Source organism: Mus caroli, chromosome 13 (genome assembly GCF_900094665.2).
Source record: "Mus caroli chromosome 13, CAROLI_EIJ_v1.1, whole genome shotgun sequence".
Lineage (NCBI taxonomy): Eukaryota > Metazoa > Chordata > Mammalia > Rodentia > Muridae > Mus > Mus caroli.
In genome coordinates this window covers 14,466,828-14,493,040 of record NC_034582.1, presented here as the reverse complement: position 1 = coordinate 14,493,040, position 26,213 = coordinate 14,466,828, and the positions used below count along the sequence as shown (strand labels likewise).

The 26,213-nt window shown below is 41.0% G+C and overlaps 1 protein-coding gene across 1 annotated transcript; it reads right to left on the bottom strand.

Annotated features, from left to right (window-relative positions):
- On the bottom strand, positions 1-25,755 carry Amph (amphiphysin). Its single transcript, XM_021181000.2, has 5 exons — positions 25,616-25,755; positions 12,743-12,949; positions 11,051-11,311; positions 8,450-8,551; positions 1-1,182 (listed from the first exon to the last, which is right to left on the bottom strand). Exons 1-5 carry the CDS (start codon positions 25,640-25,642, stop codon positions 1,075-1,077), a joined length of 705 nt encoding a protein of 234 aa, XP_021036659.1. The 5' UTR covers positions 25,643-25,755; the 3' UTR covers positions 1-1,074.
- Positions 25,756-26,213: the final 458 nt, after the last annotated feature.

The following is a 26,213-nucleotide window of genomic DNA, read 5'->3' as shown; positions in this document are numbered from 1 at the left end:
TTGGAGATTACCAAAGGTTTATTTGGAATGACACAGCACTGAGAACACAACTGTTACAGATGGTTTCTGATACAGCATACATCACCTTGTTCATTTTAGAATGATCTGTGAAGATGAGTTGCATAAATAGAACGTGGAAGTATATAGGAGCTTTTATAAATAGGTTCTTTTGCCCCCTCGTCCAGCCAATCATGTAAAGGCAGGAATGATGACTGCATAGTTGCTGGTCCATGTATTTATCTGGACTGAGCAGCTGGGCAGCTACATAACCAGGCCCTGCTCTTTCCAAAGGGGCAGCAGCGTGGACGCCACTATCTGTTATATCATCCTGAAAACTGCACACAACACACACAGACACTGTCAACTGTTTTGGCAATGGGATGAGTGGTTTTGCCCCAAGGCAAAACTGCAGCTGTAATGCCGACAAATAAGAGCAATGCGTGTATCAATGACACTTAGAAGAGAAGAGCTACAGTGGAAAGGGAAGGGATCAGCTATGTATATGTAGCCATCTGCATACACATAGGTCCAGCAGGCATGGGAACTAGCTTGTGCGACTGTGTGTCCGTACATATGTATATAGAGGTGATTGGAAAAGACTGTCAAGAACGTTTGCAGCTGTTCAGTTTTAAACGCAGTAAACTTGAAAGGGAAAGAGAGCAGGAGCTCACAAATCGGGCAAGGGAGTAAGATGATGTCTCACTACAAGATAACTCATCACATCTGCAGGGCAACCACTCGACACCACACACTTGATGCAAAGAAGTCAAAGTCTGGTCTGGAGAAGGCTACTTTAGACTTGGTGGGAGGAGAATCAAGTACCAGTGTTCACCGTTAGACAAAGCACAGACAGACCGCTATGAACACAGGAAACAGAGTAAGGACTCTCTCCTTAATTTGCTATTTCCCCTCTTCTGATAGTTTTTGCATACATGCTGTATTGATCAGTTTTCCCAAGCCTCATCTGGCACCAGTCTGTCAATCATTAAGAGTGTAGTAGCAAAAGTGAACTCCTCTGCATTCCGTGAAGGGGTAAGAACCCAGTCACGTGACCCATTTGCAGCCTCCGCAGCCCTACTCCAGGCGCCGTGTGAAGTTCTCTGGAAAGAGGCCTTTGTATGTGGCCAGGTCTCTGTACTGAAGCCAGTCTGACTCCTTCACCCCCACCAACCAGCCTGCATCCTGCAAGACAAGAGCAGTGTTTCAGAGTCCAGCAAACTTGAGAGCGCACAGTGCCAATAACTTACACAATAACCCATTCAGCTAGTAATGGGACCTCAGGATGCCACACTACTACAAAACACTGTAAATCTCCATAAATTAAACATTATTTTTAAAATTACTAATTTAAGTTATGTATTATTGTACATCCTTAACTGAAGGTAAATGTTAACCTTCTAATTTTGTATACGGCCTTTTGAGTTAGCATTACCAGAGTTATAAGTTGTTTCACGTGAAATTATGGTATGCAAGGAATCCAGCCACCTGTCTTGCGGTTCACAGTGGACTAAGTAAGGAAATGTTCCTTGGTGGCAGGGAGGGTCAAACATTTTAAACTTGTTAAGTTAGAAAATAATGCTGACGCGTCCACCAAATGTCTGGTGCCCCTTTCTTATAGGAAAGCACTGCCCTACAGCTCATACCACACAGCTCCAACAAAGTACCCAATACAGGGCTCACCACTACTGAATGCTGGACAAGTGCTGCCTGACACTGCTGTGGCTGCTGATGTTGATACCTGGTGTTTCTCGTCCATGTGGTGTTCTTGCTAGAGATACCTGTTCTTTCTAAAGGAGCCTTGTTTCTCTCACAGGTACCACCATGCAAATAAAGACATTTAGCCATAGGAAGGTCAGAGAACTATGGATGCCTTAGATGACCACCTATACAATGGAAGACTACTGTAATAACTGAGAATTACAGGCTGCTCTTTGTGCTCTGGAAGGGGGTAACATGCACAGACATGTACTACACGGATAACAGTGAGAAATGTCTATCTTTATTATGTTAACTAAGGCAGGGAAGGCAGCCGATTATAAAAATGGATGGTCAGATTTAATCTGAGCCAGTCCTCCATGAAGCTCAAGTACATCTGATAAAAAAGAGGTCTCAGAAATTAAATAAAGGGCTGGATATATTCCCTTTGATATCATCAGGGACTATAAATTGGTGCTTCTAAAAAGAGAAGAAATATGAGCACCTAGACAGGCCAATTTTTAGAGAGAGAGGAAAAAACACCCCCCAAAAATAGCAAAGGAAAAAATGCCCCAATAAACTGACTGATAATAGTCTGGCTGATGAGGAAAATTTGATCCTTCAAATTACGATGTCACATATGTGAAGGACAATTATATCTAAAGTAAGAGATGATAGGTAAACGTTCCCCAAGCCTCTAGTGTGCCCAAGAAAGGTCAGTTCCCCTCCCACAAGCCTATATTGGATTCTATTTACAGTGAGCCAAAATCTAATGAGACCAAATAGAGCTAGGCAGTTTTAAATCATTTCAATAGAGAACAGAAAGATAAGAAGCGACATCCACAGAGCCATAATGAAGATGTATTCTAACACATTCCTCTGAAATACAACCTTAACTGTAAAGTGAAGGATATTAGACAATATAAATCTTTAGCTAAGGAAAATTAAACTTTAACTGCCTAAAATATGTGATAGATAAGAATTTCCAGTTTTGATTGTGGTGGAAGAGTTTGTATTAAATACATGCTTCTGCCCAGACTAAGTACTAGCTATGCATGTGTGTGTGCATATATATGAATCATCAGCAACTGTTTGTGATAAAACATAATTATAAAATGAAGCCTATATATAGTGGGATGGACATAAATCATGTGCAGAGCGAGCTGAGGGCACCAAGACAAAAAAGAAAACAGAATATTTAACCCTTGCGCGTAGGGAATCACTGTGCATGAGAACAGGTTAATAGAGCCTTCCCCCAAGGATTGTCCTCATTCTGTACGCTGCAGGGGTACAGAATTTGAGGCTACAAGAACAGCTGTATACTAGTGGACAAGGAAGTTCTGGGAGGAGGGAAGTCCCCAAGTATATAGAGACACTTTCCTTAAGTCCTGGGTTGCATCTATAAATGAGATTTCAAGAACTAGGGGAGAAACAATAGTAAAATATCTGGGAACAGCAAGAGAGTTTTAGCACTGCCAATAAAGGGAGAGTGTGGAGTTTATCTCCTGAGTGGGGCTAGAAAGGTGACTCAGCGGTTAAGAAGGTGAACACTTGTAAACACCAGAGTTCAGGTCCAAGTACCTGAGTTTGGTTCTTAGAACCCACATCAGACATCCCACAACCACCTGTAATTCAGGCCAGGACATTTGACACTCAGTTCACCTAGGTACCTGCATCATGTGCACACATCCCCACACAGGCACATAGGTATACATAAAGTTTAAAATAAAAATGAGTATTAAAAAACAATGCATCAGTGAAGGGGAATGCCAGGGCGGGAAGACAGGAGTGGGTGAGTGGGTAGGAGAGCACTCTCATAGAGGCAGGGAGGGGGGAATGGGACAGGGGGCTTCTGATGGGGAGACCTGGAAAGGGAAAAACATTTGAAATTAATGTATTTTAGAAAATATCCAATAATTTTTTTTAAAAAAATTGCAAACCAAGTTAGGAGAATAGACAAAACACTACACTACAGGCTTTCTATAGATGATTCCCCTAATTCGATTCTCCTAGTTTGAGGCCAGCATGGTCTACAAAGTGAGTTCTAGGAATCTAAACCTTATGGTTTAGAGGTAGAAATAAGGATAAGGATTTATGAAAAGTCTATAGGCAAATATTCTAAGTAAATGCAGAACAGTCTTCCACAAATTTAGGGTAATAAGTTAGTAATTTAAGTGCCTATTGGAAAAAAAATAACCTTCAGTTATAGAAAACAGAATACAGCTCCCTATAGTGTACTGTGCACTTGCTATGTCCAGTATAAATAAAAATGTTACCAGATCGAGGACAAAATTAGTAAAATATGTCCTATGAACAAAAGGCAATGGATAGAAATATGCCCTGATGTTGTACACATTTCCAAATATTTGGAATCAGCTAGAAATACTGAATCAGTTAGTTAGAAATACTGAATTAGTTAGAAATACTGAATTAGTTATTATAAGTTTGTTAAGTATCTAAGTTGAAAGACAGTGATTATGAGACAGTATAGGGGAAATTTCAGCAAGGAAATGGAGACTAAATAGAAGGATGGCAGAGACATGGTATTGGGATGGCTGCATACACTTAACAAACACAGAGCCACAGAGGAATCCTTATAAATTCCCCAACCTGAATATCACAGTGAAATATATATCAATTTAAAAAGTCAGGCTGTTAGGTGTTAACCTTGAACATAATAGAATTAGAAATTCCTTTTATGAGACATGAATGGGAGAGAAAGCTCAGACTCACAAATCACATCAAAATAGAGCCACCTGCCACTATGCCTTCTCTGCAACAATGAACCCAAACATGGTGGTTTGAATAGGGGTGCCCCCCCAACTCATGTATTTGCATTCTTAGCTCATAGGGAGTGACACTATTAGGAGGTGTGGCCTTATCACAGTAGAGGTGGCCTTGTTTGAGGAAATGTGTCACTGTGGAGGCAGCCTTTAAGATCTTATGTGAGCACTTCTTGCTACCTGTGGTTTAAGATGTAGAACTCTCAGCTCCTTTTCCAGCACCATGTATGCTTGGACACTGCCATGCTTCCCACCACAATGATAATGGACTAAACCTCTGAATCTGTAAGCCAACCCCAATTAAATGCTGTCCTTGATAAGAGTTGCCATGGTCATGGTATCTGTTCGTGACAATGGAAACTAAGACACCCAATAAGCCGTTCCCTCTCTTAACCTGGTTCTTATTTGATACTTGGCCACAGAGATGAAGACGGTAATTAATACAGAAAACTGTTGCTGTGGGCTGACCGTATGACTGGGACAACCTGGCCGTGTAGTTTCTAGATGTTTGGAACTATTTTCTGGAAGAGCTGTGGAAGAGTTTGGATGAGTGGGTGAGAAAGGCCTTTGGATGCTGTACACACAGCCTAATGGGCTATTCTGATGGGATTTTGGGAAACTAGAATGCTGATAAAATGTGGAAGATGAAGAGTGTTTGTATCCATGAAGCTGCAGTGAGGAACAAGGACTCTAATGGGACTCTCTTGTTTTATTTTGACAAAGAACCAGACTGTGTTTTTCTTGTGACCTGAAAGTATGAGTGGGATTGAAATAAAAATTGAAAATCAATGGACTAAGTTATTTGGCAGAGGGCATTTTAAGACATCATAATATCAAGACCCAAGGCAAATAATAACCCAAGGCAAAAAGCTTGAACCAGTTATGGGTATAAATATAACAAAGAAGGACAAAGCAGCTATGTTTGTTAAAAAGTTTTGCATAATTAATGTTAAGACCCAGAACTTTTTACTGGGAAGTAGAAGAACTGCTGGGGTCATTAGACTCCAGCTTGTAAAACTGCAAAATTATTTGAACTTTTCATTTTTATATAATAATTGAATGAAGACAGCATCCAGGGCATCCTGACAAATAAGGACCACCTAATGGTTTCCTAGATTCAGCTTTGCAGACACAAAGATCCTACTGTGCTTGTGGTTCAAGGGAGTAAGGCTACACCGTGAACTGACAGGTTCCAAGAAGCCAGAGTCTACCAATGTGCAGCAGCATCAGATTTGCTGCATGGTGCTCTAAGAGGGCAATGCAGACAGCTGTGAAGGTGAAGACAAAGTTGCAATATCTCATGGGATGTTGGTAAGGCAAAAGATGCCTGCCAAGAAAAGCTTCATTCATTTACATTTCTGAAGATTACAGAAAGGTGAGGGCACGGTGCTGGAGGAAGTCATGCTGGAGGACTTGGGGGCAGCCAAGTGTACTAGAGCACCGAGGATAACTCCACGTGCTGAGATGCCACACATGGGGTCACAGGACTGTGCCCTGAGTCTGATGGGATTCTACCCAGCTGTGCTACATTATTTCTTTGCTCTTCTCCCATTCCTTCTTCCCGGGGATGTGAGTATGAATATGGTTGTCTTTCATTCTTCCTTCCTCCCTCCCTCCCTCCCTCCTTCCTTCCTTCTTTCTATCTTCCCTTCCTTCCGTCCTTCCTTCCTTCCTTCCTTCCTTCCTTTGTTCCTTCCTCCCTCCCTCCTTTCCTTCCGTCCTTCTCTCCCTCTCTCTCTCTCTCTCTCTCTCTCCTTCCTACCTTCCTTCCTACCTTCCTTCTTTCCTTCCTTATTTGATCTCATAGGCATTATGGTTAAGAGATTGTCAAGTCTCAGTTGAGAGTCCAAACTGAGACTTTTGAACAATGTTAGAATTGTTCAGACTTTGGGGATGTTGGAAATGGACTGAATGCATTTGCATTGTGAGGTAAAGGGATCAAGAGTGAGACACTGTCTTTTGCAATGGTTTTGGTTATCAATTTGACAAGGAATATACTTGCCATGGCTACTTACCATTGCCAACTTGATTAGATTAATTAATAAATGCCTAGAGCATTTCATGAGACATGCTTTAGGACTTTTCTATGAGTGCAAGTGTTAACCAAGGGCATAAAACCGGTCCCAAATGCACAGAGCACCGTCCCATGGTTGTTATCTAAATTAAATAAAAAGGGAAACTGAGAAATCTGGTAAAGTCCTGACATGTTCTTTCTTTGCTCTTTGTCTGCCAAGAAGCGAGGAGGCCCAGATGACATGCCTACTGCCATGGAGCCACCTTCTCTGCCATCCACCATGAGCTGCAATTCCCAAAAAGCCCCTCCTTGCTTGAGTTGCTTCTTGTCAAGTCACAGCAATGAGAAAAGTCACTAATTAAACAGAGTGTTAATACTTTAAGTTAAATAGAGATGTTTCTGGATCTGCCTATATTGTCACTCTCTGCTTTATCAGTTTTTGCTCACAAATAGTTTAATAATTACATAACAATTTTATTAGCCCATTCGAAGAATCAATTTAGGGCTTATTAACTATTGTTAATTGTAGGGTTTTGCTTGTTGTGCATTTTTCTCTTTTTTGGGATTTGTGTGTGTGTGTGTGAGTGTGTGTATGTGTCAATGTATCTCTCTGTGTGTACATGTTTTGAGAATGGATTTTTCTATGTAGCTTAGAATAGTCTCTACTGCTCAGCCACCCTATCAGTATCTGTCTCCTGAGTGCTGGGATACAGACATGGACCATAACTCTTGGCTATTGAGTGCTATTGGTTGCATTTATTTGTAAATTTATCTTTTTATCATTTCCTTGTTTTCACTTTATATTGAATTACATGTCAAATTTCATTTATTTATTTATTATTATGTATAAGGGTGTTATGCCTGTCTGCATGCCTATGCATCCACCATATGTGCACAATCTCTGCAGGCCAAAAGAGGGTATTAGATTCTTTGATATTAGAGATACAATTGTGAGCCACTATATGTGTTCCAGGAATCAAATTTGAGTCTGTGGAAGAGCAGCTAGTGTTCTTAATTGTTGAGCCTTCTCTCCAGCTATAGTATGAAATATTTTTCACTTCATTATTTATTTGATAAATATATCACTTAAAAATCTGTCTTTAATTTAAAAAAATACTTGGAGCTTTATTTTTTAAATTAACTTATAAAGGCATAGCATCTGGGTGTTTAGCCATTAGCTGATTTATATTGCTAAATCTATTACCAAAAGAAGGGGCAAAGTGGTGGCATAGAAATGTTAACTTTGAAAGCTGTGCATTTAAACTTTATTTTTAGTGGAAAACCTATACATCTATTTCTTTAAAATTGCTCTGGGAGTGATAGCTCTTTCCTGTAAAGTACATGCTCATAGGCTTGTTGACACAGGCTTTCCATACTGTTTCAAGAGCTCCCAACTTGTGAATAAGAGCAATCTTGGAGTTCCTAGCACCTTATTATCCAATCATTCTGATAAGAGATATGTTTCCCAATTGTATAATTTAAATTCTGTGTCGTATAAAGGCAGAGCCGTTGATTGTAAAGTTTAATAAGACTTAACTAAGGCTACATGGGTGTGACCCCCATCAAGATGCAAAACATTTCTACATCCCTTTAAAGTTTTCCAGGTTCTTTCCATGGGTTACCATACCAGAGCCAGCCCCTTCTGAAAAGAATGTTTAGCTCATGCCTGCTAGCATCAACATTTCCTAAAACCTGAAGTCAGAAGTACAGCATCCCCAGCAAGATATCTTAAGAAAAGGTCATCTCATCTAATTGTATGGAAAGCGACAGTCAATGGCATTCGAAATGGGTATCCCGAAAGACCAGCTGATGGAGTCCTGAATGTGCAAGTTCTTAGCATCTTTTTAGAGTTGGGTAGCAGCATGTTAGAAAACAGAAATGCTTCAGGAAATCACTTGTCCAGTTGACCCTGGAAAAATCCAATATGGCCCAATGCACCCTCCAGTCCTTACATTACCTGGTCGGCTTCTGAGTCTGAAGGCACCACGAGTACCACGTCACCCCTTTGTAGGGTAAGTTCATCAGAGTTCGCTGCCTCGAAATCATGCAGGGTTTCCACCTGCAACATAGTGAAAAGGAATCTGGTAATTTTAAAAAGAGGCTGAGTGTGTTGACTCTACCTGTAACCCCTGCACCCAGAAGTCTGAGGCAGGACACTAGCCATGACTGCAAGCCAGCTTGAGCTAACTAGTGAGCTCCAGACAAGCAAGGGCTGTAGGCTACACAGTGAGACTCTGCCTCAAAATAAAAGAAAGAAGCAAAGGAAAGGAAGGAAGGAAGGAAGGAAGGAAGGAAGGAAGGAAGGAAGGAAGGAAGGAAGGAAAGGAGAACATCATATTTCTGAATAAGATTACACAGACATTGCTAGAAGCTTCTCTGAGTACACAGGATGAAGATACTTATTGCAATCCTGCCATGGATGGGGTGTGGTCTGCAGCAGAGGTTCATTTGTGGGAGTGGGTAGTAAGAGGCATGGAGAACATCAAGACAAGGACTGTAGTGCCAGGCCACTGAGGTGATGTCCTCAAAAGAATTAGCAGGTTTCTCAGAGGACCCTGGTTATTCTCCAAGAAGAAAACCAGAGAGGGAGCTTTTCCTTACTCTGGCTTTCTGTGTCATGTGACCTTTCCTTCTCACGAGATTGCATCAGCACGCAGCCAGAGCAGAGCCACTGACAGTGCCCTCTGAGCTTCCCATTGTAGGCTAAATAGATCACTTGTCTTTCTAAAGACCTAGAATCCTGCATTTTTGTATCATAATATAAATTTAAAATCATGAAACAGGTTAATACAATCCCCAAGGTGATGAGAAGGCTTCATAACACTTGGAAATACTTTCTATTTGCTTAACACCCTTGCTTCTTACTGACTTGTACAAGGCCATTTGTATCTATATTTATTAATTCAATTCAAATTGACACAATAGCTGAAACTTTAGCTTGTTAGTTTTCATTAGCTATATATTGTAACTGATGACTGTTTAAGTTGAGCTAAACATGCTAAGCTAAAAAGCTATTTTGTTAAATAATGAAAAATCAGGCAAACCACCACTTGTATACTATATAAGAATTAGTATTTAATTAAACAAATGGCTTTTAAAAAATATATTTTCACCCTTTTCTATCTTATCACATTAATTATCCTATAGCATCATGCTTTTCCTTTGCACTTAATTTTTTTTTTAAGATTTACATTATGGGAAAAGCAGGAAGGCTAACACATGTAATACCCATCTGTCAGCATGAGGTACTCTCTAGTCCTGGCCAATTTTATTTCTCCTGGGTTGATTCCTTACAAACACCTGCACATTCAAAATGAAGCAGCCTACCTTTAAAATATGTATTTTCTGTGTAGAATAAAAACTATCAGAGTTATAACTGACTATTATTCAAAAATTAATTCATGAGAGCAGAAGTCCAGGAAAGGGCTGAGAAGTGCACGTTGGGTCACACTGCAGTGACTGGCAGGTTAAGCATGGGCCCTTTGTGCCCCTGTCTTGCCTAGCACAAATTTCCTGGGTTTTATGTGCACTGCTTAAACTACTAACCAGGTTTGTAGCCCTAACATTAACCTGTACTTTCAATTATTTTGCATACATTAATCCCTTTATTATACCCATGCCTTCCAGTGCAAAGTAGCAGTTTCCTTCTAAAGAAGAGACAGAAAGAATGAATAGAATATTCAATCCCATTCTTATGAACACAAATTTTATATACATTTAAAAGAAAAATAGGCATCCAGGCTCAGTGGTCTGTGCCCATCGCCCAGATGTCTGGGAGACTAAAGCAGAAGGTCACACGGTGAAGACCTGCCTATCAAAATGAGCAAGGCCCTGCCTCTAAATTTAAAAGGACAAAGGTTTGAAGCCAAGCAGCTGAGTGTTTGTGTGCTTAGCATGCACAAGGCACTGAGTTTGCTATCAGGACAGCAAAACAAAGAACCAACCAAGCAAAACAAGGGCTGTGTTTTGAAATGTAGTATCAAATTATACAATGCTTACAATTTCTAATCAGATTCTTCTGGGGACCTTATCTGCCACACCACTGGGCTGGCTGTAACTGGCATTTCTGGGCAATTACTATGGTTGTTTTATTGAGGGATAAGGAGGCTTTAGTCCAAGGCCAGAAAATGTTTCTTACAGAAATGGAGGCTTGCTTGCTTTTTTTCTTCCTTTTCACAGAAGGCCCGTAGTACCTTTAGACACTTGGTTTTGGACTATTTGTTGATCCCTCATTATGCATTTGGACTGGATGACTCTGTGTCCTGCCTGTTTGACAACTTCTTATGAAACATACTGTGACTCAAAAGGCCTGGTCTGAGTCAGGCTAAACAGACACAGCTCTGAAGGAGGCATGGAAAAGTACTATCATAGATCTTGCTTTCCCAAAACACGGACTTGGGGTCATTTTCCCAGGAGAAGTCAGGGTAAAGGGAAAGCAAATTTGAAAAAAAAATACACAAAACAACAACGAAGACAACAGAACCCACACACTGGAAAACCAGAACGAGGTGCAAAGAGAACTCAAATGACAATGACCCTGAAGTGACAATACAAAGACCTTGTAGAGAAAGCCAGGAGGCAGTTCCTGAGTGGCATCCCCTGCAGACAGTGAGGCATCCACAGCACCTGCAGATGCAGGCATAGCAGCCTGAGAATCCAGAGGCGTGGGCTCTGTAGCCACTTCCTGCTTCTCACCCGCTGAGCCCTGGGCAGCCACATCCTCAGCTGCCTCCCTCGGTTCAGTACCCGTAGCAGTTTCTTGGTGTTCTCCTTCCCCTTCATGGTTGGAGGCTGGCTCAATGACAACAGAAGGGATGACCTGGTGGGTGGAGAAGTGGACAGGGTCATGGCCTGGAAAATGATAGGTGCACTTGCTCCTAGGTCAGTATTTTCTCCCTGCCAACCACGTTATCTGTCCCACTAACCCACAGTTCCAAGCCCACTAAGTTTGCAGACCTTAGACCTACACCTTGTGTTTGTCCTGACTTTTTCACTGTCTCTCTTGAGTACTAAACAATTGGTGGGAATCCTATCTATCTTGATCCTTGAGCAGACACACTCCTGGAAAATGGGAGGGTCCTACGAGGGTTTGCCATGGCTGTTCATGACCGCCCGTGTGACCTGGCACATACTGACTTTGATTGCCGCAGGGCAACAGGAGGAGTCAGAATCACCTCGAACTTCCTGTGTGTGCTCATCTGACTGTTTCCTTGAAAACTGGGATAAGTTTCTATGAGAGAGGCCCTCTAGGGAATCTGAGATGCTCTAATAATGATAAACATAAAGTAGTGATAATAGTAATTCAGAGACACTACTTATACTGAGTTCCCAGCAAAGGCTTTGGGGGGTATTTATCACTCAAATAGCTCTATCATTTTTATCACCCTCCTCCTTCCCCTCTCCATTATGGGTTTTCTCATTGTGGTGGTCTGAATAAAAATGGCCCCCATGGACTCATAAAGAGTGGCATCATGTGACCTTTGGAGGAGATGTGTCACTATGGTGGGAGGTGGACTTAGGGGTTTCAGAAGCTCAAGCCAGGCATAGTGGCACACTATCTCTGCTGCCTGTGGACCCAGAAGTAGAACTCTCAGCTCCTTCCCCAGCACCTTTCCTGTCGCATGGCACCACACTTCCCACGACAGCTGTAATGGACTAAACTTCAGAACAATAAGCCAGCCCCAATTAAATGTTTTCCTTTATAAGAGTAGCTGTGGTCATGGTGTCTGTTCACAGCAATAGAAACCCAAAGACACTCTTTATCTGTGCCCTTCCCCCAGCCTTGAGTAGGCTAAACAAACCCACAAATGTTTTACAACCAAGCTGCAGTCATCTGGCCTCACTGCATTTGCAATTTCTACAGGGGGGGGGGTGTGTGAGGAGTAGACCACCTGCTGAGCTTGTTTTGCAACTCAATCCAGCTGAAACAAAGGATGGGAGGGAAGGTCTGTGGGCTTTCCCTATATAAACACAGTGCTGAATCTGAGCCTTAATCAGAACTTGGCTTACCCTGTCCCTTTTCATTTCCAGCCCCCCTTCCAGGTAACCCAGTTCATCCACAGCCACCGATGGCTACACTCATCTGTGCTTTATTCCCTCTATCATGACTGAAGCTTCTCTCTCCTTCTGTGTTTCAGTCACAGGTGTAGGAAGTCCATTCCACACACAGGCAGCTACTGCCAGCCTAGTAGGAAAGACCCCACGAAACAGTGCTCTCAAGGAGCACTCAAGTTCCTCAAGGAACCCTTACCTGAGGAGCACCCGCTTCAGGCTCCGCTGGTTGAGGGCTCTCACTGACTGTAAGCTCCTTGCTTTCACTGTCAATTTTGGCTCCCTCTGGACTTTCTCCTTCTCCAGCAGGGAGTGCTGCCTTCTCTGCCTCTGCTTCCTCCACTGGGGCACGCTCAGTTGGCACTGCAGTTTCCACAGTCTCGCCAGTATCCGTTGCGGGAGGGATCTGTAAGGTAGAGGGAAGTCACTATGCCTGTGTCCCCACAACCTTCACAAGGCCTCAGGCCCACTCCATCATTCTTCCCTAACTGCTAAAGCCCTAGCACTGAGCTGCTTTGCCATAAACAAAATTCCAGGAGTCAGGGCAAATGGAAACTGCTTACTCAGAGCTCACTCTTCCTCAGAGCATCCAATGATATGGATTCTGCATCCCTTGGTTTTCCCTGCAGCCACGTATGGTGGATGGCATTGAAACAGGAGACATATACCATTCTTTAGAGGATATTGGTAATTGGTGGGTGGATCTTCCTCAATAAGCTATTGTGTTTGTTGTTGTTGTTGTTGTTGCTGCTGCTGCTGCTTCTTTTGCATGAAAGCAGATTGCAGTGGGTTGAGCTTTAGGGTGCACCTGTTACAACACTGAAGGGAACTGGGTTCCTGTGAGGCCTGGCTCATGGAGAAAGACCACAGTGTGATGACATCCCATCATGTAGTCACAATCAGGATGGCTGTACTTCGTGATGTTCGCCACATCTATGAGGATAAGGCTTCACACCTGAATTGTGGGACCCCGACTTATAGCGTTTCTCCCTGGAAGGTAAAGCCCCTGGACGTTCCCCAAGCTTGTTTTCCCTGATCTTTAAAAATACAGCTAGAAAGAAGCTCTTTGTTCTCTATAGCCAGTAAAAGACCTTTTTTGTTTCTATACTGTACGACCAGAGATGCCTGCCTTCCTGTGCAGAGGACACCAAGATAAAAATTCATAAAGAACTCACTCCCCACTCCTGCCTTGTAGATTTCACCAAGGACACCTGGAAGAGAAGAACTCTCCTCCCAACTCCTCCCAACTCTCCTCCCAACTCCTCCCAATTCCTCAGCTAGCTGTTAAAATCCCCTTACTGTCACCGCTCAGGGTCAAACTCCCCTGCCCTGCACGGTGGATGGACTTCGTCCTCAGCTAGCTGATAATAAAACCTCTTGCACTCTCAGGTCACTGGGGTGCTGGCCAGCTCATCCTGGGACTTGAGCAGAGGCCCAGCTTGGGGGTCTTACAGAATCACCTTCAGGGAACGGGAGTGAAGGTTGGGTTCCTCCAAAAAGAACACTAGAGGATGAGGGGATCAGCAATATATAAATCTCCGTGGAGCCATCTGCTGGCTAGGGGAATGGCACAATCAGACTTTGAGTCTTTAGGAAGGGAAGCAAAATTGAGAAAGTTTTCAGTAGTATTTAAAACGTGTGCTGATGAGATAAAGGGGGCACCACCACAAGTTTTAAATTTGGACATACTGTTTAGAGTCTAACCTTTAATAGGACTCTAGTTATATCAGCATAGGATACCTGATTTGAGAAGGTAGAATAAAAAGGACTACTGAGAAAGAATGTTAAGTCTGAGTTTATATAGTATACCCAGGACACATAACTTGGTCTAGCTTTCTGATGGTGTTAGCATCACCTGGTGCTTTCCTTTACTGAATCAGCTCTGCACTGTTCACTGTATTAAGTCAGGAGAGTCATACCCTTGCAAGCATTGGCTCTCCAGCCCTGACTTCTGAAGTAGGTGGTGGAGAATAGCAACGTTCATGGGCATCACGAATGTGGCATGGGAATGTGACCTCACACAGGCACTCAGCATGGTATTCTCTAAGGCCTCTCCTCTGCCTCAAAGTCAAAGCTACTATATTTCTTAAAATAATCTTCCATATGTGGCTGGAGAGATGGCTTATCAGTTAGGAGACTGCTCTTCTAGAAGACTCAGATTCAATTCCCAGCACCCAAATGGGAGCCCACAACTGCCTTTAGCTGCAAGATCTGAGACCCTCATAAAGACATACAAGCAGGAAAAACACTAAAGCACATAAAAATAAATAAAAAATTATAAAAAGATCTTCTATGAAGCACTTTTTCTAAATGTCATTATTTTTACCTTGGGATAAAAGCTATATCATTTGACACATTGTGAACTGTCACTCATATTCATAGAAATGTCCCTGCTCCTGTGAGAATCTCCTATTATGCAAATGCAGACACTGACCTTATTCCTTTATTCTTACTCTGTTATTAAATACATGGATTCAGAAAAGTGATCCTCTTGTGGGAACTGCAGCTGATACTAATTGAAATGGATTTTAGATGCTGATACTTAATTGAAATGAGTTAAAGTTATATGAAGATCTGTGTTTCAGTGAATAACTGAAAAGACGGACAACAACAAAAAATGTAAGAGAATCCCATTTCTCATTTTAAGTAAACAATGATCTTTATAGGTGTTATTGTCACTGTTGCCAAGAGAAGTATAATTTTGTAACAACTTAGGAAAGCATTTCAATCCCGAGTAGAATAGTAAGCAATTGTTCATTGACCTATTTATTGATGAAATCAGCAATTTTAGGCTGGGATGGAGCTCAGTGGTACAGAGCCCCCAGCTAACACCCTAGTTTTAGTGCCAGATATTGTAATGGAAGGAAGGAAGGAAGGAAGGAAGGAAGGAAGGAAGGAAGGAAGGAAGGAAGGAGTAAAGGCAAGGCAGGGAGTAGTCTTTCTCTAGAATATTAAAGACCTATCACGTTTTCTTCCACACGTGGAACTATTCACACATATGATATGTATAAAGTTACTTGAATGAGGAAGACAAACTGTTTAGTCATAAATCTAGTTTTGCTTTTCATCTGTCTTGAAAAGAACTATACCTATGACCAACCAAATGGTTTCCATAGTTCAATATCTTTGAACAAAATAGACTCTAAATACATCCAGACAGAATGGCAGCCCCCACCCCCACACTGCTATAGATGAATCTTCTTACATAAACTCTTTCATGCATATATGTTTTGAGCAGCACATATCAGTCATTAGTAATTGGTACTATTTTAAGTGAACTGATGTGACTTCTTTATGGCATATTGAAGGTATTGCTAAAGGTAATTTAACAATACGCATGTGTGTGTGTGTGTGTGTGTGATTGTGTCTTTATGTACACATGCATGCAGATTTCTGTGGAGGTCAGAAAAAGGACATCAAATCTCCTGGAGCTGGAATTACAGGTGGATAGGAAGCACCCAGCTGGGTGCTGGAAACTGCACTTGAGTCCTCGGGGAAGACAGCAAGCACTCTGGGCCACTTAGCTTTCTCAACAGAAACACCAAAGGTAGTTTTAAAACTCATTTGATGCAAACAGAATCTTTAGTTTATGCATGATCATTTTCTGTATGTCTCTATGTAGGCTGTATCCTATTTTACTATCACACAATATACACATCATAGCTCTTCTTTGGCTAAGCAATGTGAACAGATGTTGACAGAATCTTCTGGTTGACTCCAACACTGCAGTGACACCAGATACCAGCAGATGGCTCTGTCACATGAAAGGAACCTAATGTGTAGGAAAGGGCTGGTAAGATGGTGAAAAATATAAGTCACCCAGACCCTGGAGTGAACAGTGCTGAAGAAGGATGCTAATTCTGACTTCCGAGGAAGAAGACATGCAGAAGCAGAGTGACCTACTCAGAAAATGAAAGTAAAACAATTCTTTTCAATTCTTTGCAAGATTAGGAATGGATTTTCAATTCTCTAGCCATATTCAATTAACATTTTGATTTTATACTTTAAAGTACTAAAATCACTGCTCTTCAGATTTTTCCTCTTAACAAAATTTTCCTATTCCATATTTACTGTAATAGAACAACACAAAAGCACAAGAAAAATTAGGAACCTAATCAAAGTTGTTGTTAGTACTAGACTAAATCAAGGAAGGTCTGGAAAGGTTTTGACTCTAATATTATTCCTCTTTCACTCTTTTTATTCATCTCATTTGGTTAGCTTTTTTGTAGATACAAAAAGACAATCCTGTGCTATGCTTTGATTGCTGCAGTGGATATTATAGCTCATTGCACAAAGCATTGCTTTTTAACAGCATTATCCAGGAAGACTGGATCACAGAAACTGCTGAAGGAACTGTGCTGTGTTCAGATGAACTACAGTACTACATCGTGCCAGGACCAGACTATTCATTGTCTAAGGTGTTTTATTTTTCCTGATGGAGAGGATCTAATTTAAAAACAAAACAAAACAAAACAACAACAACAACAAAACCAAAAATCAAAAGCTGAAAGAGTTCTCCCCTGTCCTCAGGCACCTGTTGATTCTTTGATAATGAGGTCCACAAGCTATAATAACTAATGCTGCTAGCCATCATAGGCATGACACACTGACAGTGTAGAAGCCTTCTTGGAGGTGGTGAGCTGCAGCCACCAATTACACCAGAAACACTTCTTCCTTATCTGCTTTATCATCTTATATTCTGTGTTGGAGGAAAAGTTATGACATTTCTCTCAGAATCTTCTAAATACTAGTAGCCATGTTAGCAAAACTTGGGAGTAGAATTACAGGAATATAATATAGAAAGCACAGACTTCTCAAGTCTTGAAAGAGGGGAAACACAATGAAGTCACGGAACCAGGTTGGCAAAAGCTGAGATCCCCCAAGGTGGAAGCTGCAGGAGACTTTGTAATCAGTGAAGCTAGGCCATTATTTTTATCATTTACTCCTCTATTCAGTAACAATAACTCCAAACAATACCTGATAAGCAGCTTACCAATTATTTATCATTTGTAGATGTAGTAATAATTTTAATAACTGTAGATGTGGACATAATTTGATAATTTAATGCTTCTTCAACTAAGTATAGATCTGTGTGTGTGTGTGTGTGTGTGTGTGTGTGTATGTATGTGTTAAACACACACACATCTTATTTAAAGAAGATGCCATGAGCCAAAAACTAATGAAAGTATGTTAGAGTAGAATTTTGACTTATTTATTTTTCTTAATTTTATAATCACCCAAGGACTTTGTTTTTTAAGTAAAAGATCAATCATGCTCATTTAAAAAATTGCATCAAAGGTTTGTAAAACTTTTATTGCTTTTGTATTTAACAATTTATTCAGCAATTCTGATAACACTGACTACTTGAAGGTTTCTAGTTTTAATATTATACACTGTAAGAAAGATCTGTTGGGCTTGTGAGTAACCATAAACACTATTTGTTTAAATTCTAAGCTGCTCTTTTTATTTATGATATCTCTGGTGAGATCGGAAAGCCTGGTTTTCATTATGAAAACTTTCAAATAGAAAACTGAAAAGAACTGTACAGTAGACATCAAATATCTACCTTGCAAGTAAGTTATTTATTCACTCATGCATGTTTATATGGCCCATGTGAGAGGAGTGGCAATATGTTTTCATAAGCGTGTTCCCAGTTCTTCTGGATATTTCATGTCGCTATGTTTTGATAATGCCTTCTGCTCTCTTCAGATTGGTCAGTTACTGACTTGAGGTGATGTTACAGTATGCATGGAAGCGCGGGACTGTTTGAGTAACTGCTGACCTTGTTTAGAGAAGGGTGAGTGTGAAACAGGCCTCACTGTGATTTACTTGCAGGACTTTTAAAGCTTTGAATTAAATTTTAACAATATATTTAGATATTATTGTCACTAGGTTTGCAGTTGTATGATGTTTTGATAGAATATATTCATTGTACATAGTAATGAGTCTCATGGATTTTTTTATTGGTATATCATTATTTGGACCATATTTGCCTTCCTATTCTCCCCTATTTCCTTTATTCCCTTTTCTTTCTCTAAATAGTTTCATGTCTTCATTTTCAGATCTACAAACAATATACTTATCACATAAATAATCTTACACACATCCACGTGAGACAAATTGTCTCTTGCTGATTGTGATTTCTTATAATCTAAGAAAGGATATAACCTCAGAAAGGATTCTTTCAATTAGGAAACTTCCATTCAACATGACAAGCCTCATCTTGAGCATCAGCAACGGTCCAGGAGTTGGACCTTTCCTTTTGGCCTTCCAATTTGTTAACTTCGCTAAACTTCCTTTCTGTGATGGGAGATCCTCAGTGCCTGCTTAATCACTTCTCTACAAAATTTCTCCTCCTCTGTACCACTCAAATCTTAATTCTAACTTTGCATTTTCTTCCCTTAAAGCCCATTTTTCCATCTCTTCCACCTAACATATAATGACTCTTTTCCTCTCAGCGATGTCGTCTTGAATTGCACTGCTAGAAGACAGCTTAAAACTTTTCTCCCTACATTTTGAAGAATACTTTTGTAATCTGTTATCTAAAATGAAACATTATCTTGTAAGCAATCCCTTTCTTCTTTTGTGTTGGTTTATATGTCCTATGTAGCTTTCAAACTGTTTCTATCTTAATTAGTTACTTCAAATTCAGTGATGTCTCAATACCTCCTGAATGTTAGAAATGTTTTTTTATTTTTCTTATTTGTTTGTTTGTTTGGTTGATTTTGTTGTTGTTGTTGTTCTCCATTTTGCATCCCATCTGGAGAATTCCAGGTGCCCTTTCAGGTTATTTTCTTGATTAATGACTGATATAGGAATGCCAAGAACACTCTGGGTGGTGGTTCTAGGTTATGAAAGAAATCAAACTGAGCAAGTCATAGGAAGCAAGCAAGTAAGCAGCATTCTTCTGTGGCCTCTGCTTTAGTTTCTGCCTGCAGGTCCCTGCCCTAATTGAGGTCCTGCCTTGACTTCCCTCAAGGATGGACTGTGATTGTGATATGTAAATCAAATAAACCCCCTTTCCCCAGGATGCTTTGGCTATGGTGTTTATCACAGCAGTAGAAACCATCCAAAGCTGGAATTTATCAAGTTGTTGCTGATAGGCCATTTCTCCTCCATCAGTGAATTGAGCTAATTTAAACCAGATTAGATTAGACTAAAGGCAGGTTTATTGGGAGGCTGCTCTCCAGTGGACAAGTTCACTGGCCCCAAGGACCACAGTCAGGGAAGTCACCATGAGGAAGGAGTGGGAAGAAAGAAAGAGAGAAGGGGGTATGCTCACAAAAAAAAAAAAAAGGAAAATGCCTGTATTATATAGGGAAAAAGCCCCTGGGGAAGGGCAGCTCAGCCCCTGGGCTGGAAGTTCAGAGCTGGGGTATGCCTGGTAGGAACTGAGGGATGCTGGGAGAACTTGGAGACCAGGGTGGTTTGATATGTTAATTACCAAAGCCTCAGACTCTTGTCCTGGTGTCTGAAATCAAACAGATGCATATAATCACATACTTTGAATGTCCTAAATGTGTGTCAAAGCATGTTCCCAATAGCACAGTGTCAAGGCATGGGTGCTGTAGGAAGGCACCTCAGTGCTCAAGCATCATCTGCATTGTAGGCTCAGGCAATGCTTCAGTCACTCTAAGCTTTCACTTGTGGAACATCCTCCTGGTTGTAGCTGAAATTTCTAAAATACAGCACTCTAGAAACTTAACTGTTACCAAAATTCTTTTGCATCATCAATGCTGATTACAATAGAACTAATACAAGTTAACTTTGTCTTTTTTATCATGTTTTAGTGATTTTAGTTTGCTCATTCCATCTTCATGTATGCAATTATTTTATCTACACTACCTCTGGCATAAATGACATAATGACAAGTGAAGGTTACAAGAAGTACACATTACACATTTTAAATAATTGACACATTCTGATAACTGCAGGATGGCTTATGCTGGAGTCAGAACATGGCAATATTCCTGATGTTTGCTTTATAAAGACAATTGATAGAAAGACTACCGAGTTCTAGGCTTTCTAGTTTATTCTGATTCTAAAGAATAATAATTCTGGTGCACAGAAAGACTACTGCTGTCATTTTTATTATATGTCCATCCTGCAGCTTGGGTCAGAAGCTGGCTTTGACTGCGAATGCACCATTCTCCATATGCTGTCACAGAAGGTTTGTGTTTATTGCATATTACTCTGTTAACATCTCTATTATAGCTTATTTCCATTTCCTGGGAGTTAACTAAGATGAAAAGAGCTCAAGGAAACTTCTCAAGTAGGGAACAGGTTTGGAACTGTCTGTCCAACTTCTGTGCTTTTGTCAAACCAATCTGTACCAAAGAAGATAAACATCTAAATTAGAGAGTTCTCTAGCAATCCTTAGAATTTGAGCACAGCCTGTGGTTGTACTAGACCTCAAGTCAGCAATGTCTGAAGAAGTCTTTAAGTATGCTTTCAAACAATTGATATGTATCCTTAGCACTTGGAGTCAGACATGCTACTATTGTGACATAAGGTCATCCCTTATATACTTGGAATACCATCATTTACGTAACTTTTCTTATTTTCTGTACTATTTGGGAACTAGCAATCAATCATATCACAAAGTCTCTCCTCATCAACAGCAAATTTTGCAACAAACAGAAATCACGAAGAGGTTAGTTGGTGTCCTAATTAGTTTTGATTGTCAACTTGACACAGCTTAGAGGAAAGCCATAATTGAAGAAGTGCCTGGATCAAATTGGTTTTTTGACATGTCTGTGGAGGCACTGTCTTGATTGTTAATCAATGAAGGAGGAATGAGTCTACTGTTGGCAGCACCATTCCCTAAACAGATGGTAACGGACTGCATAAGAAAGGTAACTAAGCATAAAGTTGAACAAACAGGCCAGCAGGCAGTGGTCCTCCATGGTTTCGCCCTCCAGGTTTTGCCTTTAGCTCCTGCTCTGACTTCCCTCAATGACAAAGTGGGACATGGAAAGCTGAGTCAAATAAATCCTTTTCTTCCTCAGGTCACTGTGGTCACAATAGAATGAAACTAGAACAGTTGGGTAGAACTTTCCTACATCACTTTTGGCAATTACCTTCTAGATTTCTCTCTTTAGAAAGTTATGCAGAGAAAAGGAAAGTGCAAAAGGCCTTCGGATCTTTGTGGGATTTCTCCATTGCAATACAAACAAGAATGTTTCAGTTATGTTCACTAGCTAAGAATTAATGTCATCCCAAAGGTGGAAGTCCCCTGGAGCTCTGTGTTCTCATTGTCCAGATGAAGAAATGGGATGGAACAAAGGAGTGCTGAAGGTAGGGTTGGAGGTGTATGGCTAGTTCTCTTTGGAGCTGGCTGTGTAAACTTACAGAGGAAATTAGTAAAGGGATTGAAGCAGTGGGAGTCCCAACCACAGACCATCACTGCCTTTACCTTACTGCCCCTAAATGAGGCTGTAGCCAGAGCTCTTAACAGGCTGAAAAATATGGCATTTTATGAATTTTAAATTTTAATTTTAAAGAACTAAAATTAAGGAGTGAATGTTTTCATCAAAGTCTATTTTAAAGAGAAAGTCATAAGGCAACTTGGGTCTTCAAGAGACTATTATAATTTCATAGAGAAGATACCGGTACTTTGGCATAGGATGGCAGTTGATACATGTCTTCACAAAATGATATTTAAAACACTGCCCACCACAGTCTCCCTCCAGCAAGATCAAAGGAAGAGTGCTGTCCTAGAAGCTCACATCCTATGGGAGTTTCTCTTGAAGCAGTACCTGGTACTGCAAATCTGACTCACACATTCATGCATTTTCTTCCAAAGAGAGTTACCAGATTTTCCCTTCTTCCTCTGCATCTCACTCAGCTTTCAACCTGTTACTCTAGTCCTTCCTGCAGTCCCATCAGAATCCCTAAGGAGCTGGGTTCTAGTCCAACTCAACCAATTGCTACACTGTTGCCATGGCAACAACTGTTAGAATTAGCTCCACATCTTCCTGCAGAGATGACAAAGCTAATGCATTTATTTTTGTTGTTGTTAATTTGGCTCTAAGCACAGGACATAGTATGTATTAATGACACTTTGTGGCGTTAAAAGTTTCTGCAAGAATAAGTGCCAGAGGGGCTGTCCCATTTTCTGAATTCGCTGAACTCTTCCCTGTTCTCCCATCCTTTCCTTCCCACACGCCACCTTTGTAGGACTCCATGCTGCCAGTTATTTTTTTTTTTTTTTTGGTTCTTTTCTGCCCAGGATTGCATGGGTTTCCCCAGGTCCAAATGGAGGCTGCTAGGCCCTTCCTTCCTGTCTCTGGGAACCAGGCTGGTAACCTGCTATTCCTGAGCAGGGCTTCTCCTGCTGCTGCATTGGTCCAGGGGTGGGACTCTTAGTCCATTTGCCTTCCTCATATTGCACACCAGCACTTTATACATTTTGTTATCCATGAGCTTGCTTAATGTTGACATTATCTCTGTTTGCAGTGTGGGTCTCTGGCACAGCCATATCCACTGGAAATGGCGAAAGCTATAAAGCCAGCACAGAGGTTTGACATAGTTCCAGCAACGCTGAGCCAAATGCTGTTATCACTGTCAACTCTCACTTTTATGTTTTGGTCTCTGTGTGCTGCATTTTGGGGGGCATTCTGCATTATGATTCATTTTATGTCTCTTCCTAAGAAAATTATGTCTGAGTCCTTTTTGAAAAGTCATGAAATTACTATCTCTTCTGCTTTTAGGGAAATAACTTTATCTGGCCCTACTTGGAAGTCATCTTCATGCCCTGGAGACTGTGATAAGCACAGATGAGGCTACGATTCTAGGAATCTTCTCAGGATATCTTCCCCCAAGCAAACTGAAACAGTATGAATGGGACGGGATAAACATAGAGATACTTGACAAACTCTCACTGGCCAGGAGAAATGGTAACAGATTCATGACTGCTTTTTATAATATGCTTAGAGCTCTCTGAAACTGTACTTTAAAGATTGGGGATCTTACAGAGTACACACCTGGAGGAAAGCGCTCAGTAAATAGAAGCAATCAACTAAAACAGCTTTTCCTGCTTTATAAGGCTGATGATGAAACAGTATAGTCAAAGGTGGTAAGTCTTAGCATTTGCTATTCATAAAAAGACCAATTCACCTATTTGAAGTTTGCCTGGAGTGCTTTAAAACTTCAAATAATACCAGTCTAAAAGCAAACTATATAATAAACTTCTGCTTTAGTGGACACATTATTTATATTTATTGAATTGGAGTTATAAAAGCAACAATAAAAATAAAATTTGCTCTATTTGTACTTTCTAATTGTGACTGAACTTATAACCATGAGTATGTAATGAAAAACCAAACACATGTTTAAAAATGATGTAGTCGGTACTTGCTCAATAATCCTTAATTTGTCTTTGTTCTGTGAACCCCGTTTAAAGAAGTCAATTGCTGAAAGATCCCTCTGACCACTGCACCTGATTCAGTCCTTATCTCCTCTCAGTTGTTAGCACAGGGACAGAATCCCCACAGGTTTTCCTTGTGCATCAAGGTAAAAAAAACAAAGTATCTGAGCAGTAGGGTGGATCTCCAACCCAGCCAGAAGATATCCATAAATTCCCTCAGAGCTTCAAAGCCTGCAGAGACTAGATTTTGAAAAACTATTTTTAGATAATAAATATTTATAGATTCATTGGTCTAAAATATATACTATTGGTTCGGTATTGGGCCATTACCAACTTATGAAAGTAAAATCATAAGGAATCAATATATAAATGTCAGAAAGACATAGGAGACAGGATAGTGACCATGGACATACATTTGGCTTTGAGTTATACAGCTCCATCCCCCAATTTGTAATACTCTACATGGCAGCCTCGTTTCATCACCTGCACATACTATGTATAAGCACTCTTATCCAAACAATGCACTGAAAGGTCATAACCTCCTTATACTCCCATATGCACCAGGCTCCATGTGTTTCCACTTCTGAACAATGGTATAGGCTTCCCCACCCCTGGTAACAAATCATACATCTATTATTCAAGTGAATTCCAAACCTAGTTAGGTATGAAGACTAGAATGGCCAGTCCGGCTGGAACTAGTTTTTGTTGCATATGTAGTAAGACAAAAGCATCCTCTTTTAGGGTCCATCTTATGGTCTGATTGATTAGATTATGCCATTGCTCTACTATGCATGTCCTTTCCCATAATGCATCTGGTTTTAATCATATGAATGACAACTTATGCATAGGCATAATATTCCCTCATGTGTCCTGCTCTCAGTCCTGTCAGTGTATCTCTCTTTAATCTGAACTATCACTTTGCTGCAAATTAATTTATCTTGTTTTGTTTGCAGGTCCGTGTGGAGAGCCGTGCCGCAAGCAATCGCCATTATAAGATGGTGCTGGCCTCCGCTGTGCCTAACTAGTAAACAAGCCTTGTACACAGGTGCGAGAGTGAACTCACGCCTAGTCACTGCCTATCTCAGGGCGTAGTAACGGGGTGATGGGCGAGCAACGAATCAGGAGCTGACACACCACATCAGGTGCTGAAACTCCATGGCTGAGGGCTATATAAGCAACGCCATTTTCCGGGGTCAGGGTCTTCCCTCTTGAAGAAGCAATAAAGCTTTTTGCCGCAGAAGAATCTGGTTGTCCGAGTGTGTTCTTGCCGGTGAGAACGGTAGCTTGGGACAGGTCCGTATGAGACCTCACGTTCTATTGCTTTGGATAAGAGGCCACGGGCCTGGAAATACTCTGTGCATCCCTGACTGCCAGAAGCACAGAGCATGAACAACAAAGTTATCATGGGCTACTTGATCTCTAATTACAGGACGTTTCCAACTATCTCAGGTGGATCACAGAAATAGGTCTGACTCTCTCCATTGACAACAGAACAATCATGGGATAGTTTTAAAGAGCCACACCATGGCTACATGGCAGTTTCCCTAATGCATAAGATTGATTATTTGGTATATTCTCGATGATGATGATGTCAGAGAAAAATCCAGGGCAGCTAAAACCTGGATAGGAAGTGACACATAGGCTCATGGGTGAAGACTGAAGGAAGCAGTGGACTGAATGGAAGCGTTAGGGGACAGTGCTCACCACAGCCTCCTCCTTTGGCTCCTCCATCTCTAGCCCAAGGTCCAGCCCAGCAGTAGGTGCAGCAGCAGTGGCAGGAGGCTCCTCGGCTTGGGGCTCTGTAGGTAGAGCCTGCTCAGTTTCAGCCTTGAGTTATTTGGGGGTAAGAAGAAAAGAAACCTCAACATGTGAATAGATGACATTGCAGGATTCTGGACAATCCAGAATCTCAGCATCATTCTGAACAGGCAGCCAGTTTCACCTAATTCATTCTAGAAAAATGAGTTCTCTCATCTAGTGTCATTGGGTCTTGTAGAACTGAAAAGTCGTAGTGTGTAATTGTGTTGAGCTTCTCCTGAACAGGATCCAGAATGGTTTCCTTCAAAGTGGGCAAAGACCTGCCACTGTATTCACCTGTAACAGTTTGTCTTCATGCTACTATAAACTGTATGAGAGAACCTGAAATGACTCTTCTGTTGTATGGAGAGAGAAAGAGAAAGATGAGAAAGAGAAAGAGAAAGAGAAAGAGAAAGAGAAAGAGAAAGAGAAAGAGAAAGAGAAAGAGAAAGAGAAAGAGAAAGAGAAAGAGGAGAAACAGAAAGAGGAGGAGGAGGAGAAAGAG